At 43.3% G+C, this 17,929-nt stretch overlaps 1 protein-coding gene across 3 annotated transcripts; it reads left to right on the top strand.

The window, feature by feature from the left end:
• The first annotated feature begins 1,092 nt into the window (after positions 1 to 1,092).
• On the top strand, positions 1,093 to 17,619 carry atxn10 (ataxin 10). Of its 3 annotated transcripts, none has more exons than XR_013963323.1 (12): positions 1,093 to 1,222; positions 4,091 to 4,267; positions 4,654 to 4,733; positions 4,846 to 4,942; positions 5,524 to 5,688; positions 6,116 to 6,196; positions 6,484 to 6,640; positions 7,198 to 7,306; positions 7,648 to 7,823; positions 12,893 to 12,956; positions 14,514 to 14,762; positions 16,906 to 17,619. XR_013963323.1 is itself a non-coding variant. In XM_080754806.1 (12 exons), exons 1-11 carry the CDS (start codon positions 1,110 to 1,112, stop codon positions 14,696 to 14,698), a joined length of 1,404 nt encoding a protein of 467 aa, XP_080610932.1. In that variant the 5' UTR covers positions 1,093 to 1,109; the 3' UTR covers positions 14,699 to 14,736; positions 16,906 to 17,619. The 3 variants fall into 3 exon arrangements, 2 of the variants coding, with proteins under 2 accessions (XP_080610932.1, XP_080610931.1); XM_080754806.1 differs by having other exon boundaries at positions 14,514 to 14,736; XM_080754805.1 differs by lacking the exon at positions 16,906 to 17,619 and having other exon boundaries at positions 14,514 to 14,877.
• Positions 17,620 to 17,929: the final 310 nt, after the last annotated feature.

Raw genomic sequence — 17,929 nt, 5'->3', positions numbered from 1 at the left:
GATCTTACTCAGTTCAGAGTTAAGTGTCTTTTCAACCTGCAAGTGGTCCTTGCCCGAGACTAGGAGAGCCGAGTCATCCGCGAACAGGAACAGGTTGCAGTCGCAAGCAGATGCCATGTCGTTCACGTATATTAGGAACAACAGAGGTCCCAGTCAATCAATCAATGATCGGTTGCTTTGGAAGCATTGTAACGATTGAAAAATATATATAAACATTAATAACACTCACTGACAACAGAAATGAAAACAGAGCCACATGTCACGACTCCGCCTTAAAAATGAGTTTCAACCAATTGCATGCCAGGACTAGCCAAATGTTGCACTGATGTTGGTGGTCTATCGAATTATTTGACTAAACATCAGATAATTCATTTTCTCATTGTCTGCTGTCGAACAGCGACCTCCGGCGTCACAGGATTCGATGGGTGTCTATTTTGGTGTGCCACGAGGCAGTGTAGCTCTGGTCCGTAGCGTTAGAAGGAGTTCGCCTTAACGCTATGTCACTGATGAGCCCTTGTGACCGCAGGAAAGGCTGCCCACCTCTCGTCTGTACTAATAATAACAAATACAGTTTCGCCACTCACCAAAACAAAGACAGCTTTAAGGAGGGGAAAGCCTGATTTCCTTAGTGGAACTGGGAACACTCTGAGCCCCCCACTTTACGTCTAAAACACACTTTTTTTTAGCCAGAAAAGAAAATATTTCGCCGAGAGGCAAAATCTAGTCAATGGAATTTTCTATTGACAAGTTCTGTAGAGGGCGCTGTGGAGTAGCTAAACTTCTGGTCATTATTTTATTTTCCTGACCAAAAAGTGTATTTCAGACGTAAAGTGGGGTGCTCCAAGTGTTCCCACTAAGGAAAGATGCCTTTCAACATCTTAAAACCGTCTTTGTTTTGGTAAGTAGCGAAAGTGTATTGTTTATTTTTACTACAGACGAGAGGCTGAGCTGCCTGAGCAGCCTGGGCTAGCGCGGCTGTCACCGGTGAGCGACATAGCGTTAAGGAGAACTCCTTCTAACGCTATGGACCAGAGCTAGGTGGGTGAAACCCCGCCCAGTGTGTAAGTGGAGCAGCATCAGCAGACATGGCGGCTCACAGTGACACAGACATGGACCTGCAGTCAGCAGCATCACTCCTGGACATTGTGAATGAAGACTTGTGTCAGCGTCATTTGCAGGTGTTGAAGTCATTTAGGACCGCAGTGCGGGACCAGGAGTACAGGTATGTGTAACTGTCCTTGTATTTATCCTCCTGGAGCCTCCTGTCCTGTGTTAGCTTGTTAGCTCAGCTAGCCTAGCAGTGGTGGAAAAGGTACTCACATTTTGTACTTATGTAAAAGTATCAATACTACAATTATAGAAATACTCTTTTACAAGTAAAAGTCTGGAATTCAAAATGTACTTGATTAAAAGTACAAAAGTATTGGTATCAAAATGTACTTAAAGTAATACAAGTATTGGTATTCTAATGTACTTAAATTAACAAAAGTAAAAGTACTCACTATGCACAATGTCCCATTTCAAGTGATTGATTACATACTTTATTAGAAGTTTGTGTAGGAAAAGGTACAGGACAGTACCGTTCATTTATAGTTAAACTAAAACGATAAACATCACAAGAAAATAATAATGCCATTGAAAAGCATGCTCTTGTTTCACAGTACGGCTCACCCAACACAGAGGTTTCAGTACTTTAAAGTACATTATCGTTGTAACTTTATTGTGATGTAATAATACAAGCACAGTAGCTACAAAGTATATTATAAATGCGGCTATGCAGCATTTATAATTTTCTATTAATTTGTCTTTCATTCATGAATAGTTTCTCGTTGACAGACATCTGTAATACAAGTTCTGTAATACAATTTAGTTTGTATTTGGCAAGTGGCTTGCAGTCAAAACATGCCCATATATGGGCATATCAAATATGGGCATTCCCAGATATGTCCATATTGATGACATTGGGACAGGGATCTCCATATATGTTAATTAGTAAAGCCAAGCAGGGCCTTGGCAAGTTAGGGCCTGGGTTTGATCCCTGGGGATCTCCATATATGGGCATAAGCGGAATGGCTATACTGTATATGGACATTTTATTTATTTTATCCTTTATTAATATGTATCCATCCATATACATATGGACTTAATATTAACGTTTTCGGGGAAGGTAGGGTGTAAATCAGAGTAAATCGGGCTCTTGGGCCAGTTAGGACCTGGGATTGATCGATGACATCAGAAATCTCCATATATGGGCATAAAAGGGATTTTGTTTCTGGGAATGACCATATATGGACTTTTTCTTTTCTTTTTACCCTTTATTAATAATAATATGTATCCATATATACATACAATATATGTTATGCCCATACATGGAGATCCCTATCTGAACCAGCCACACAGATATGGGCAATGTCATTGCCATCTGGCCAGTGATATATATCGATGACATCAGGGATCTTCATATATGGGCATAAAAGGGATACCCATATATGGACTAGGCCTGGGGCGGTATCGACATTTTGTTACCGCGATTACCGTCTTCCCATTTACCGCCGGTACTGCGGTAATTACCACACCCCCGTATCTATTAATTAAGGTTCGGCGATAAGCCAAAATATTGCAATCATCTTCCCAAAAGTCGCCTCCCCACAGCCTGACTGCCCGAGTTATACTTCTCCGTACAGCACAGCGGGTCTGGCTTTAAAAGGAGCAGATCTACTTAGATCTGTGCCCTGTCGGGTTACCATAGTAACATAGGCTCCGTACTTTTCACACAGCTGCGTGTGAACAGGGGCGTCAATTGGGTATGGCAGGGATATGCAGCTGCCTTACCCTGGGTCCAGGGGGGGGGAAGATAAAAGTTAGTTCTAAATGTAAATCCATAAATGTCTCTTTGTCTATCTGTACTGGTTATTATGTTGGTAAATTACAGTAAAATAACTACAAATGCAAAATGTAACAAAATGGTCACTTTAACAAGGTATTATAATTATATTATAGGTATATATATAATTATATATTATATGTACTTCTTAAAATAAATATATCATGCCTTTTGCTAAGGTATGGCAACACCAGTCATGTTGCCATACCTTAGCTTTTTCTGAACTGACGCTACTGTGTGTGAACAAACCAGAAGAGAGAGACGGGTAGTCAGGATCGTGTAGGCTACAGTGATTCTGTAAACTCCATAACTCTATGGTAAACTCACGTCTCAAAACGCAGTGATTGAGTGCTGATACAGGTTTTAGTTACAAGACTTGACAGAAAAGGTTATAAAATCGCCGACGGGGCTCATCGCGCGTCGCGGTTGAAAAAGTAAAATAGTTTCATTTTCGGTTTTAGTCCACGCGGCCCGCGCTCCGCTCGTAATCCGTATGAATAAAAAAAGAAACAGCCACAACACAAGGTATGTATTAACATACTTGTGTCGTGGATTACAGAGAAAGTTTACTCTGTTCCGTACTCCCCTACGACGCTGCTGCTGCAGGGCAGCAGCCAGTGGCCACTCGGACAGTCATGAGTGACGTACACTGTATGTGGCTTCCAAACTGTGGTATACGGCCCAGAGCAGAGCGGCATGGAGCGCATGCGGTCCTCGCTTCTCCCCTGTTTTAAAACTTGCTTGTTTTCAATAAAAAAATATACTATTTTTGTCTTTTTTGACCGCGGTAAGGACCATGACACCGCGGTAGGCCTCGGTTTACCGCGGTACGGCGGTTACCGCCCCCAACCCTAATATGGACTTTTACATAGGTAATGTCACCTGTGATATCACAGTGACAAGGGAACCAACCCATAGACTGTAAAAATGTGTACTGACTGACTTACAAGCTGTGACATTTCTCATGGTATACTGCGACCTTTCGTCACAATAATAAACAGCTTCAGAAGAGCCTAGAGTGAAAGCCAATGCTTTTGGCTTAGTCAACAGTGCCACCTATTGGTCAAAAATTATAAATCTGTCAAGGTAAGTCAATGGCCTGCAGGGCTTACATAAGAAATCTGTCATAATGGCATTGGAAGAATTAAATAAATACACATTTAGAAATAACTATAGCATACTGCACATGTATGCATACATTCTCAGGGATGGGGTGGATGAGGAGGTGTTTGGCATTCTGTCGAAGATCTTGTCCAGGTTGGATGAGGAGCTCCAGGGCCAAGATGATCAGTCCGCTCCATTGGTCATTCAGCTTACTACCGAGTGTTTCAGGGCCCTGAGGAACGCCTGTGTCCAAAGCCAGCGGAACCAGGACCTGCTCCGGTAACACACTGTACACAGTACACACAAGAACATAACCAAACGGACCCGTGAGGGTAACACTTTAAATTAATACTGTGTGTACTTTACTGGATGTTGAAAGCAAATTATGATGCTGTTCTATCATTAGTCTATAGGTTTAGGTAATTTGCACATTCAAATTATGAAGCAATATTACTGTAAGCAAGGGGACAAAGTACAAAATCTGAATTTGAATGACATGACCATTCAAACGCAGACCACATACCACAATAAATGTGTAAAATTAATCATAAAGGATTCACTGAAGCCAATTCTAATGTTTCCAGAATGGCAAAAGGTAGTTCTGGCAAATGTCTCGGATCAAAACAAACAGGTCTAACATAAGAAAACATTTGTCTTTCGTACAGAGAGCTTGGTTTCATCGAGGCGACCCTTAAAATCCTGAACTTGCTTCTGACCCAGGAGGGCAATGACAGCCTGTTTGAAAGTGAGTCCTTAATTAGCCTGTCTAGCCCCAATAAAAATAGCCGACCTGCATAGACGTCCTATTTAATGTTTTGGGTTGAATTCTACTCGTCCCGACTCCCCGTCCCATTTAGCTATTGGTTGTGGAATCCAGTTGCTGGGAAACCTTTCAGTGGGAAACCAGGCATCCAAAGACTACATCTGGTTGCAGACCCTCCCAGCGATCCTCCAGTAAGTGCTCCAGTATTTTTGTGCCACATTCAGATCATTCAAATCTTGCCCTGATTAACCACTCTTACCCTGGCGTCCCTATTGTGGGCATGCACAATATAGGTGAAAACGTTCAACATTTTTCAAAAAAAGATCTATAAGTTTGTGTCCACCTACAGATTGTGAGGTTGTAGGTGGCTATTTGTAAAACACAGCTTAAGTGGTTACATTCAACGAGTGGTTTGCCTTCATTGTTTTTACAGTGTATTTTTGCAGGAGTCCAGCCATCTAGAAATCTGTCTGTGTGTCATTGTGTCCGGAACTAATCTTGCAAATCACTGGACTACATTTCCACTTTTACTTAATACATTTTTTACTTTTTGACTGACGTTAAGGCAGTCCGGAATTCACACTGGAGCCATGCCATTCTCATGTGGATCCTGAGATCCACGTGATGTGATTTAATGCATGCAAATGTTTTGTTGATTTTTATTTATTTATAATTTTTGTTTGTTAGTTTTGGCTATTTTGTTGGTTTGCGTCACTTATAATAGCCCTGGTGTAGTGTTAAAGCTGAACCTGTGGTGCATACACATGTGCAGACAACTGCTGGGTGTTGCTGATGAGAAGGCGGTGGGCTTTGCCTCCATGGTGATTCACACCTGTCTGGATGAGGCCAAGGTGGAAGAGCTCCTCGAGCCCCAGAACCTCCCACTGGCCCTCAGGGTGATGGAGCTGTGCAGGACCCAACCGGACCTGGACTGGCCGTAAGTGTGTGTATGTGTGTACTTGTATTACTCTACTTGTGAGGGTCAGATGTCCCCACAAGTACTGTATATCATTTTGTGTGTGTGTTTGCATTTGCGCTTGCCCCACGTGTGTGAATACATGTAAGGAGAGTATACAAATATTTTGTGTGCGTGTGCGCCCACACGTGTGTCTTTGTCTCCGAGTATGTGTGCTAAACATGAAATCATGGACCTGTGTGTTGTGCAAAATCTGCGTGTCCTTCAAAATAATTCACCCTCCTTTTTCAGTTTTAACCACATTAAACCTGGTCCTATTTTGGGCATGTCATCATAGGCTTTTTAGTTTTTTCCCCAAAAGAATGCAGATCTACAAGGTCACAAGTATAGAATAGGCTTTAGGTGGGTAAATTATTTCACTGATTGATTCAACGTTTTGTTGTGCCAGGGTTCTAATCGCTACACAGCACTTCCTAAAGTCCTCCGCTCTGGTCGAGAGCATGTACACAGGGATGTCTCCGCTGGAGAGGTATGTCCTAATCATGTATCCCCCCCTCTCCCACACACGCACACCAAATCACACAACCAATTAATTATAATTTTTAACCTTGGATTTTATGTCTTGTTCTTTACTTTTGGATTTGATCTCTCCTTGTGTGTTTTCCATCATCTTGTCAGCGCCAGTGCTTTTAACGTTAAATTATGAGTTTAGCCTCATTCTACCTGCGTCGTTAATCCTGTTCTAGATAATGGCACAAGCTAGGTGAGCAATTTATGACTGTTGGCTGTATTTTTTTTTTTTTTTTTTAATGTCAGGGTTACTCTGCTGGAACTGCTGTCAGCCCAGCTAGGAGAGGAGGACACAGAGGAGTGTGGTATTCCCCCTGACGTGGCTCGATTCCTGGCCTGTTGCTTCCAGAAAGGCTGTGGAGCTGTGCTCACACTCGCCTGTGACTCTGCCACTACTGATGAGGTATGCTTAACTACTTAGAAACCCTATATCGTTGCTGTCGGGCAGAAACCTCCCATCTCCATATTCTAACCTTTTTTTGGTTATTTCGTAAATGAATGCCCTACGACGTGATCGTACTATAGTCTCACTCAAAAGTATAGAAAGTACCAGATTGGCAGGCTCGAAAGAAACACACAGATAGATAAAAGCTGAGTGTGTAATGGATTGTCACACGACAAAATATAAGCCTGCATGTGTGTCAAAGTAGCCACAACTCTTTTGAAAGCAAAGTAGAACATTTGACTTTGTGTTAGACTCTTGGTAGATCTTCCTCTTTCCTCACTGAGCACACCTACTGTAAAAGTTACCCATGGCCACGGGAGCTAATGTGGAGTCCTTTTTGCAAATTCCTCCTTAATAGCTACTGTAGGCTGCTAGTAAAAAGAGGATGTTGAAACAGACTTTTAATCGTTGGCCTGGGAAAAGTAATTGGCCTGGGGTTGGTCAGTGTTACCCCTCACATAACAACGCTTCAGTCCAGACACCTATGAGTCGTTATGCCCCCATGTGTCCTGCAGGAGGCGCTGACGGTGATCAGCCTGTTGGACGTGCTGTGTGAGATGACTTCTGACCGCAGACAGTTCATGTTCCTGCAGGAGCATCCTGACCTGTTGCAGTCCACCGTCGGTAAACACACACACACACACACACACACACACACACACACACACACACACACCAGCAAATAGTCTCTGTCGGGTCTCTGTCATTATGTCCAAAATTGTTAGTTTTCAGGATTCAAATTCAAAATGAGCAAAAGTAGCAGATGTACAACCTTAAAACGTGCGTTTCGAGCTTGTGGATCTGCTACTTATTATGCCTTAGGCTGTAGTATGATCAAGTATAGGGCATTAATTTACGAAAAAACACTTAAGCTAAAATATGGAGATAAGAGTTTTCTGCCCGCCACAGCAATAAAATAGTAGTTTGCTCCATTCAGCGTGTGTCTCTTCCACGCTGGCCTCCAGAGCTCCTGCAGCAGGTCCATGCCTTGGGAAAGGCCAGCAAGAATGTGTTCAGCGCTGCCCAGAACTTCTCCTTCGGCCAGGGTGGAGACGACGAGTCCCCCTACGTCAGCTTCAAGGCTCATCTCATCAGACTGATCGGAAATCTCTGTCACAGCAACACGAGCAACCAGGACAAGGTCTGTTTACTTTATTTAGCTCCGATGAAAATGTCATCTGAGTCATTCATATGCTGACGATGGAGGCAATTTACAATTTAGGCATTTAGCAGACGCTCTTAATCCAGAGCGACTTACAATAAGCAAGGACAGCACAAGGTAATACATCAAATGCATAGAAATGGTCATCTAAAAACTTATGTAAACCAAGGACCTATCATAAAAAAAAAGAAGAAAAAAAAAACAATAATCTGTGCATTGAAGAGGCAGCACTGTGTCTCACCAATCTGCTCGTCTGCACGTTCAGTGTCTTGCTCAAGGAAGGAGGATCGAACTGTCTCTTTCTGAGCCGCTGCTTGTTGATACTGTAGATTGATAGAGGTGGGTGAAAGAGAGAGAGAGCAGGGGGTTGCAGATAATCTTTCTTGCTTAGCAGCATCAATTTTATTGTTCATGAATATTTCTTCATGATTAATTGGTTCATACAGTATACAGTATTAGACATTAAAAAAAATGAAGAAAAAAAAACCCTTACCATGACAAACATTTGGTGGTCGCCCTGTTGTAACTGTGAGGACCATAGACATAAAAAGGTAGACGCCTTCTCTGGCTCTGGGACGTTGGTAAAAGAGGACTGGCAAGCTTCCGGAATTCTGAAGGACGCTTCCTTGTGCGTCATGGAATGGAATGCTCGGTAGGCCAATCAGATGCGGGACTCCCTCTTTCCCACTGCAGGGGGCAGAGTGCCTTCCACAGTTCTGCACTTGCGCCAGTCTTGGTTTACCAGTCGCGCCAATGAACTGCAGCAGCAGATGAGGTATCTAGCTTTTTATATCTGTGGTGAGGACGCCCTAGGGTCACGGACCCCCTTTTGAAGACCTCTGTGTTGACTGTTGAGGCATTGATTTTGAGTGTAGCAGCATCTTTATTTAACACTTCTACTGCCTCTTATTTTGAAGGGATGCTTGGTGCCTTGGTGCCGCGCCACTTCCTCCGTAGGCCGCCGCTATTATTTTTGAAGGGCCGGGCGGGGTTGTTTTAGTTTTTTTGGATTATCACGTGACTGCAACGTTTACGTCATCTAGTCACATGACAGTGTGGGTCCAGAAAAGAAACATGGCTGCGCCCAGCCGAGTGCAGTTTGGATTATAAACAGGCCACCCTTTGGATCAAAATGTCTCTTTTTGAGTAAATGAAGTACCGGTAAGTCTCTTTATGGGCCTCTCAATGGATTTACTATGGCGGAGCTTCACTTCGCGTGCACGCCCAACGTGCGTTGTAAACATTAAGTCGCAGGATTTACCGATGCACAGTGGACCACGGAGCCGTATAGTAAGTCATAATATATTTACTGTATTTACAGTAAGATTGACGGTGAGCGTCGTCAACGGCACCATGATTTTAACCCTTTAAATACCGGTGAGGATCGTCAACGGCAGCAGAACTGTTAACTCTTTCGCTGCTTTTTAAAACATTTTAAAAAATGGCTGCCAAGTGCCAGGATGCCCCCAGTCTCCATAGATACTTGTGAGCTTAGAGATGGGGTGAAAAAATGGGGTGAAAAAGATTTCTCCCCCAAAATCGAAAGAAAAATAGAAAATGATATATTTTTTATAATTGATTGGTTTTATTAACTGTTGCACATCTACAAAGAAACATAAGGTCCATGTTGTTTGTGACGCTGCTGTTTGAGGAAAGGTGGTCTTCTGTTTAAAATGTCCATCCACTGACTAATAGGAAAATTACAGCCTTGATTGCCGTTTTACTTACCGTAATGTGTCCATCAACGTTTTGGAGGTTTCTTGGGCAAGAACTCAAGCACACTAACATCTTAAGTTAACACGCTTAGGGTAAAAGTATTTGCTAAAATGTTGAATGTTTCAACCGGGTTGGGTGGAAAGAGCTTTTTGGGGCTGATGATACAGATGTTTGGGATTTGGCATAGGCCTATTTGGATTTCTTTAAAGAAAGCTATGTAGCGATGTGTGATGTGTGAGCACAATTGTCAGGGTTCTATTGAAGGCAGCTTGTCTGTCGAAACGTTGGTTTCCTATTCTGTGTCGTCCTTTAATAAATGTGCATCGGCAGCTACGAGTGTGCGACTACACTTTTTTTGTTAGTATTTGTCCCGTTGGCCGGCACCTCACAAGGACTGGTGTGCTGTGCACTTTTTTGCTATTAGGGTTCTATTGAAAACAGAAAATAATGTGCCCATTGTTTGTTGGTTTTTCAGCAATGTGTTTCGCAAACTATTTAGCAACTTAGCATGAAGTCAACACTGCACCACTGTCTGTTTAGCTGTTATGTGCTACTCTGTTAAGGTTTTGTGGAGAGGATTGTAAACAGTGGATTCAGAGTGTACTTTGCTTGACAAACTATATAATGACACTGTTTCTTCTTTTCTACTTCCCAAATATTGTGATTTGAAACTATCGCCGGGGTGAGGTATTTTCTGATGTAGACCTGTCCGCAGTATTCTGCTGGCAGGTTTGATTAATGACGGCTATAGCTCATTGGGGGAAAAAAATCATAAGCATGAAATAGACACTAGATTTAGCAATACCGCGGCTGTGTCGAACTTGCGAACCCCTTAATTGTGCTGTTGGAAAACATTAACAGATCTTAAACTAGAAAGCTATGCCTGTTTTTTTATTTTATTATTACTAACATGTACACTGTCGCCATTCGCCAATGCCATCTGCAATAAACCAATGACCATATTTGTATCGGTCTGGCTCTAGTTTTAGGTGAAACCCAAGTAGAGGGGACGTCTAGAAAGACTGAAACCTGGTTGACTTGCAGTTTTCCATCTGTGTGACCCCAACAAATTCCAGTTGGTCTCACCTCCAGCATGCTGCTTCAACCTTCTCTCTCTCCTAATCCATTGGGATCTGTCCTATAATTAGACATACTGTAGTGTGCTGTGTGTGTATTTATGTTGGTGTAGATCTGTGCTTGCTTGCGTGCATGCTTGCCTCCCCATGCTTGCAACACAGAACTTGTGGCTTCTCCAATCGACGGGGAGCGGGGGGGGCTTGGTTATTTCCCAGCTCACTTCGTCAGCCATTTTAAATTCCCTCCAATCACCAGGCCATATTATCAGAGTTCCTTCTCTTTCACCGTCTATCATCGCCTCTCACTGTAACATAAAGCACCCATTAGATAATAAGCAGGGATGCGAGTGAGACAGCAGGAGACAGCGCGCATCACTGCCTTCCGTATAGACTCAATCCCACTTAATAAAAACAGATCTGAGGAATGCTTGTGGGACGGCCACCCCGGGCTGGCCCTCTCATAATATTTACGGACGCTGATCTGCGGCCTGCCGGTGGTCAGCAATCACCCCCAGATCCGTTTTCAACCAGAGGATCTCTTCCCGTAAACCGATGTCGTTCTGTTCACCTTTGGGACACGTTTTGAAATTTAAGACATGCACGTGTGTATGCGATTGAATTCAGTAGTGCCGCGCCTCCCCCCATACACACACACACACACACACACACACACACACACACACACACACACACACACACACACACACACACACATACACACACACACACACACACACACACACACACACACACTGTTATTCATCTCGCTATGGGGTTAGAAGTAATGTAAGCAACTTCAGACAAACAATAATTTTAAACAGCGGAAAAAATGCGGGTTGGTTGCTTGCACTCTGTTGAGTGTCTCTCTCTCTCTCCCTGGTCCTCTTACCAATACATTCGGTGGGTAACCACATGCAGAGCCGGGTCCAGACAACAATTCAACCTATAGAATTAGACTTAGGATATAGAGCAGAGCACCCTAATGTGACGGCCATAAGTACAGTACTAACCCCACAATCACTTCTGCTTTTCCACAGTGAGACTCAACCCAGGACAGGGGGCACCGACCCATCTTAATTGTTGTCCATGTTGTCGTATTTTAACCTAGTTGAAGCGTGGCGCTTAATCACTTTCAACCGGGTATCACAAATTTTGGCGGTTGTCTGAAAATCTTCTAAAATAATATATTAAAAGAAAACCATCATATTATAGCAAAAATAGCAGATCTGAAAGCTCACAACATGTCCATGTGTCGTGAGTTTGAAGATTTGCTATTTGTGTAATTTATGCTTATATATTCCCCTGCTGAGTTCCCCTGGATCTACAAACCCACCTTCCCCCAGCATAGTTTTATGTTCTCAGTCTCATAATGTACGTGTGATGTGGTTGATATAGCATTGCACAGTCCCTGGTTGTTATGCATGTCATAGTTTAAAGCACCCCCATTTCACCACTAGATCATATTCAGTCCTTGTGGTTTTAGGGTGCCGTGAGTGGGCAGTTTTGTGGTTTTGGCCAACTGAGTGAATGCTAGAGTGTCCGCAACTGGGTAATGACCACTCGTTCCTTATGGATTTAGGTTACATAAGACTGTTAAACTGTATTTACATTGAAGCATTTAGTGGGACGGCGTTATTCGGTGTGATTCACCCATGAGTGAGCAGGTATGATTGGGCATGTGGGTGAGAGGGTTCTCTAGCGCAGTGGTATTGAAATTAAACATGTGAGATATTTGTCTTAAATTCCCACAAATTACTGATGTAAATTAAGTGTGTACATTTTATGTAATGTATAAATTTTACTTTTTGTATAGTTTTATATAATTTCAGTAATCACGTTCAGTAATCACGTGTGATTGTCACAAAATCACAAGGCACACTGGATCTTTCACACAGCAATGTTGTGTCATTCAGAAAGACTTGTTATTTAACTCGGTGTACAAGGTAAAGAAGGCTCTTGATTATGGTCTTACAATCCAAACAAAGTGCATTAAAACAATACCCAGATACAGGTATTGTATATTATGGATTAATAGGCAGTCTACTGCACTGTTTCCCAAACACTGGGTTGGGACCCATGGGTCTCGGACAGATTCTTATGGGGCGCTTTGTTTTTTGTTTCCTACATTTTGTTTACACATTATATTATTCTAAATATTTTTAAAAAGTCTCGTGCTAAATAGTTCGGGACCCACTGATGTACCTTTTTATGTAGATTCAAAACTCACAATGTGTATTCTTTGCGTGTTTGTCTCAGGTGAGAGAGCTGGAAGGGATACCACTCATCCTGGACAACTGCAGCATTGACAGCAATAATCCATGTATCCTTTGGTCACTGAACCTGGAGGTGGCGCTCTAACACGAGCGTCTGTTCATGTGAAACAGATTACAAGCAGATATTCCAAAAGAGTTTCAAGGAAGCCTTTTGGATTCCACTCATTTCTGTACATTTGAACTTGAAACCTGATTAAGGCAGAAATAGACTCATTGTAACCATTGCATCAGTTGTCATAGTACCGGTTGTTGTGAGTACTTATTGCAGTACCCATTATTATAGTACAGTACTTGGAGGCCAGTCTCATATTGATGACAACATGGATCTCCATATATGGGCATAAAAGTGACACAGACAGACAGATTTGGAGATTTATAGATGTTCTGAACAACTAACTGTAAACATGCATGAAATCTAAAAAACAAAGTTGTTTATTTGTTGTTTGTATGTTTATGTACAGTATATATATGACGCTGACAGTAGCATGTTTTTGACATTGCTACCTTTGATCACTTTCATCCTGGCGTCCCTATTTTGGCCATGTCATTATAGGCTGAAATTTGAAAAAGTAGCAAAAAATAAAATAGGGCTTAAGTGGTTAAGGATTGGTCGCCTAATGTATTGGCACAGCTACCATTCTAGATTAGCCCCCCTCCCCTCTGCTGTCCCTCTCACGCCCATCCACCCAACCTACCTACCCACCCACCCACCCAAACACACACACACCCAAACACACACACACACACACACACACACACACACACACACACACACACACACACACACACAACCCCCCCACCCCACCCAGCCCCCTAACCGGGGATCCAACTGCCGGTCTGTATTAGCTGGCTGAGACGAGGGCACCGTGCCAGCCTGTCTTTTCACAGGGAGGATGAGCCATTAATCTGAGCCTGCCTGTGTCCCCATGACCCCCCACCACACACACACACCCACCACACACACACACACACACACACACACACACACACACACACACACACACACAGACACACACACAGACACACACACACACACACACACACTTTCTCTCAGGAAGTTGTCAGCATCCGTTCCGGTTTGGGAGAAAAGGTGGGAATGAGGATAGAAGAGGTTTCAGTGAGCGCACGCACAGAAGATAGAAAATTCTGAATGTTATACTTTCAGAATTGTTGTATGACGGTTTCTTGTGCCGAAGTTAAACGACCTACAGGCTCACAAGGTGCCGCACAGTTAAGATAATTGACGGTATATGAGGTTTGCCCACAAAAGTTGTTTCGGTGCATAATACAACTTCTCATGAAATGACGTCAGTCATCTTTAACATACAGTATCTATGATAGATGTATGACTCCAAATGTGGGCAAGGTTTCACCCTGATCAGAAACCCATTGACTTGCATTCTTAAATTAAAGTTAAATATTTCAAAAAGTATAAAAGGGGGGATGTTCAAATCTCATTGAACATTCAGGAAAATGTCTAAAAGTTCTCTGCCCCCCCCCCCCCCCCCCCCCACACACACACACAAATAACAAAACCCAGTTCATATCATTTGAAACCCAACACTTGCCGGAACCTTGTTTCTTAACACACACTTCCTCCCCAGTCATCAGCCAGTGGGCCATATTCGCCATCCGGAACCTCCTGGAACAGAACCCGGAGAACCAGCAGCTAGTGTCGGGGCTGGAACGACGAGGCACGGCCGACTACTCTGCCCTCCTGGACCTGGGCTTTCGGGTGGAGGAACGGGACGGCTCCCTGCTGCTCAAACCCGTGAAAAAAGACTCCTGAGGAAGCAGCGTTCTGGCGGAGCGAACAGGAGAGACCAGGTCGCTACACCGAGCAGGTTCTCTTGGTTAGCGTTATTAAGTTATTAATTTTATAGCGTATAAACTTTCCGAGCATACAAGAAGAGTTGCAAGCCCTCCTGTAGAGATAGCATTGGGTTAGGGCATTGTGTGTGTGTGTGTGTGTGTGTGTGTGTGTGTGTGTGTGTGTGTGTGTGTGTGTGTGTGTGTGTGTGTGTGTGTGTGTGTGTGTGTGTGTGTGTGTGTGTGTGTGTGTGTGTGTGTGTGTGTGTGTGAGAGCTAGCTAGCATTGTGCGTGTACTGTAGCTAAATATTTTCATTTTTCATACTAACAAATTACTGATAGCCATGCTGCCTGTGAAGCTAGTTCAAAAATAACCCTTGCCGTTAACCACTTTCCCTATTTTTAGCATGAATATTTTCTAGACATTTTCAGAAATGGCTATTTGTCTGTTTTCAAATAGGGCTTAAGTCTTGACCAGAGGCAAGAAAGTACTGACCTCTCTTGCTCTCCTAGGCTTATAAGATGGGGTTAGGGGTTTGTTTGGTACGTAAAACCCTCATACGGTCATCCCCTCGAGTCGGTACAAAAGCTGGCTTTTGAAAAGGTGGTCAAGAGACAAAGAGTTGAGGTTTTGTCTCGACCTTAAGCCTGGGAAATGAAGAGCATGGAAAACAGAGCGAGCCCACGCTGTTACCTTTTGATACGGCCGATAAAGTGTGGTCTAATCCCAAAACAACGAGCACCGCAATCCCCTGCCTCTTGACCCTTCAGGAATACTGATGAGGTCCTTTAATCCTAGATCTTCAGACACACACCACACACGCACGCACGCACGCACGCACACACACACACACACACACACACACACACACACACACACACACACACACACACACACACACACACACACACACACACACACACACACACATTTTATCTCTGGCCCCCCATTCTACACTGTACAATCCTTAGTATTAATTTAGCATTATCAGAGTTACAGTCCCGTCAGGGTCCATTTGGTTACTAGTTATCAGTCATTTAGCTGAGGGCCCCCTGGATCCCCCTGAAGGAACCCTGGACTGGAGGTCCCGGGACTCCATGTGGAAAGCTAGTGCACTATGCACTGTATGCAGTCACCGACACGACAGTGAATGACCCAAACATGATGTAATCATTCAACCCCAATAAACATAAACCAAATGTGTGAGGCGCTGCAGAACACAATGGAATGCCATTGTCAGGAGTGTGACGGCTTGCGGAACACACAATGCTTTCCGGTTCCAATCCCCACAAACTACTTTTGTACTGATATAGACAGGGTCCTAACTATTCGCTAACCAATCATGATACTGTCAATGATGCAGTTGTTCATTTGTAAACAATGCTGGACAACAGACCTCCCCTTTAGTCCCACTTGAGGTGAAAAAGTCACTGACCAAACCAAATGTGACATATTATAGGTTAGTTGTAATTCCATGTTGTTGCCATTATTGTCAGTGTTATGAGTTGAGGTAAACACAGTTCTAACCCAATGCTAACAAACTATGCAGTGAGTTATTAGTGAAATATACAGGGTCTTAACTTTTGGCTAAAAGCAATACTGATGCCATGCAGTAATGGCTCGTAACATGGGCCTTTCACCATAGCACCACTTGTTTTTGTTTAATTTACCTTTTTAGAGGATAATGTCTGTTTGTCAATACCAAGCTTTATGCTAAAAGGACTGAGGTGTAATGTATCCGCCACCTCACCAAGAAAAGGTCATGCAAGTCAATTCAAGTATAACTAACAAATGAAAAGTAGACCTTATTAGAAGTTTAAATGCACTAGTTTTAGGTTCTATGGACCCATGTACACGCCTACCAGCTAAGGCCTGGAGGCATACGACGTTCTACTGCGTCTGTTTTTCCTAATACATTTTTTTTGATTTTGCTTCTGTTTTGTAAAGCGACTCTTAGAAACGTACTTACTTAGAAAAGCACTATATTATCAATTATTATTATTATTATCATTACAGTCTCAAAAAAACTAACCAAACCTCAAAGAAACACTTCAGGAGAGATTGGCAGATTGCCCATTCTTATCTTTAAAAAACTCCAAAACAAACTATGCAGCTCTCTAATGCATGGCAGCTCTTGAGTGTATGTGTTTTGTGTGCGTGTGCGCTTTGGTGTGTGCCTGCGCAGGTGCTCCGTCTGACGATCACTGATGGTGAATCCTTCCCAGCAGACAGTTGGATGCATACACTCTGACTACTGCTGTCTGATGAGCGAATGAGTGGCTGAGTGAGAGCGTGAACCAGACCAGAAGCATTAGTTTGCAGAATGACATCCACCCAAACCCCACCCTCTGCCGCCGCCGCCGCCTCCTCCCGTCGCTGGATAAGCCTGAGCGGTCCTGACACCTCAACAATACGGTGCTTTGCGGGGCCTAGCCCACACCCCTCTCCACCCTGTTTGCACTGCCACCCGATTTTTAATGACAAAATGTATTGAAACAATCGCCCTCGACTCTGGGCTCAATCCGCCGGCATAGTGAGTTGAGCTTACGCGGTTCCGGTCCCGAGGATTTCAGACAGCTAACAAAACAGGCTGTTACTCGCGCTCGGCTAGCTGGCTGCAATGCTTTTCAAACACCCCTCCCCTCCCCTTGCTGGAAAAAAAAGCTGTCGAGAGTCAGCCAGGCTGAATGAGGTGGCAGAGGCTGACTATTCAACTCCCCAACACATCATACCCCCACGTCAAGTCCATAGGTGCTTCTGTCTAGCATATCAGCATTTCACATCCACTAGTTGCAGTCAGACAGCAATGCTGTAACTAAGTGTGCCTCGTAGTAATCTCTTTTTAACGAAAGCTTGACAAGGTCTAACCTACTGTACTGTATATGCCTCATCCTTGTAAGAAGGTGTTTATAGTCCACTGAATAAAGTGTTCCTGTGTGAGATGTGAGATGTCTTGTTGTGTTTTCATTTTGTCTTGTTAAATAAAGGAGGAGGGTTTATCTTTCGGGGATTTTAAGCATTATGTGTGAGCAGGTTGGCTTCAATGTCAGAATCTCTAATCCTAACCAGTAAGTCACATTGCTTGTGCTACCCAGTAGAGTTAATAGCAAATGGCACACAAAACCACAGAGACGGAAAAAGGATGCTCATGTTTTATTGGCAAAAAAAAGAACAAAACAACTTGTCAATTGTTGTAAGCGATGCACAGT

This window comes from Nannobrachium achirus, assembly GCF_963921795.1.
Source record: "Nannobrachium achirus genome assembly, chromosome: 23".
Classification (NCBI taxonomy): Eukaryota; Metazoa; Chordata; class Actinopteri; order Myctophiformes; family Myctophidae; genus Nannobrachium; species Nannobrachium achirus.
This window is presented reverse-complemented; position numbering and strand designations above follow the sequence as displayed.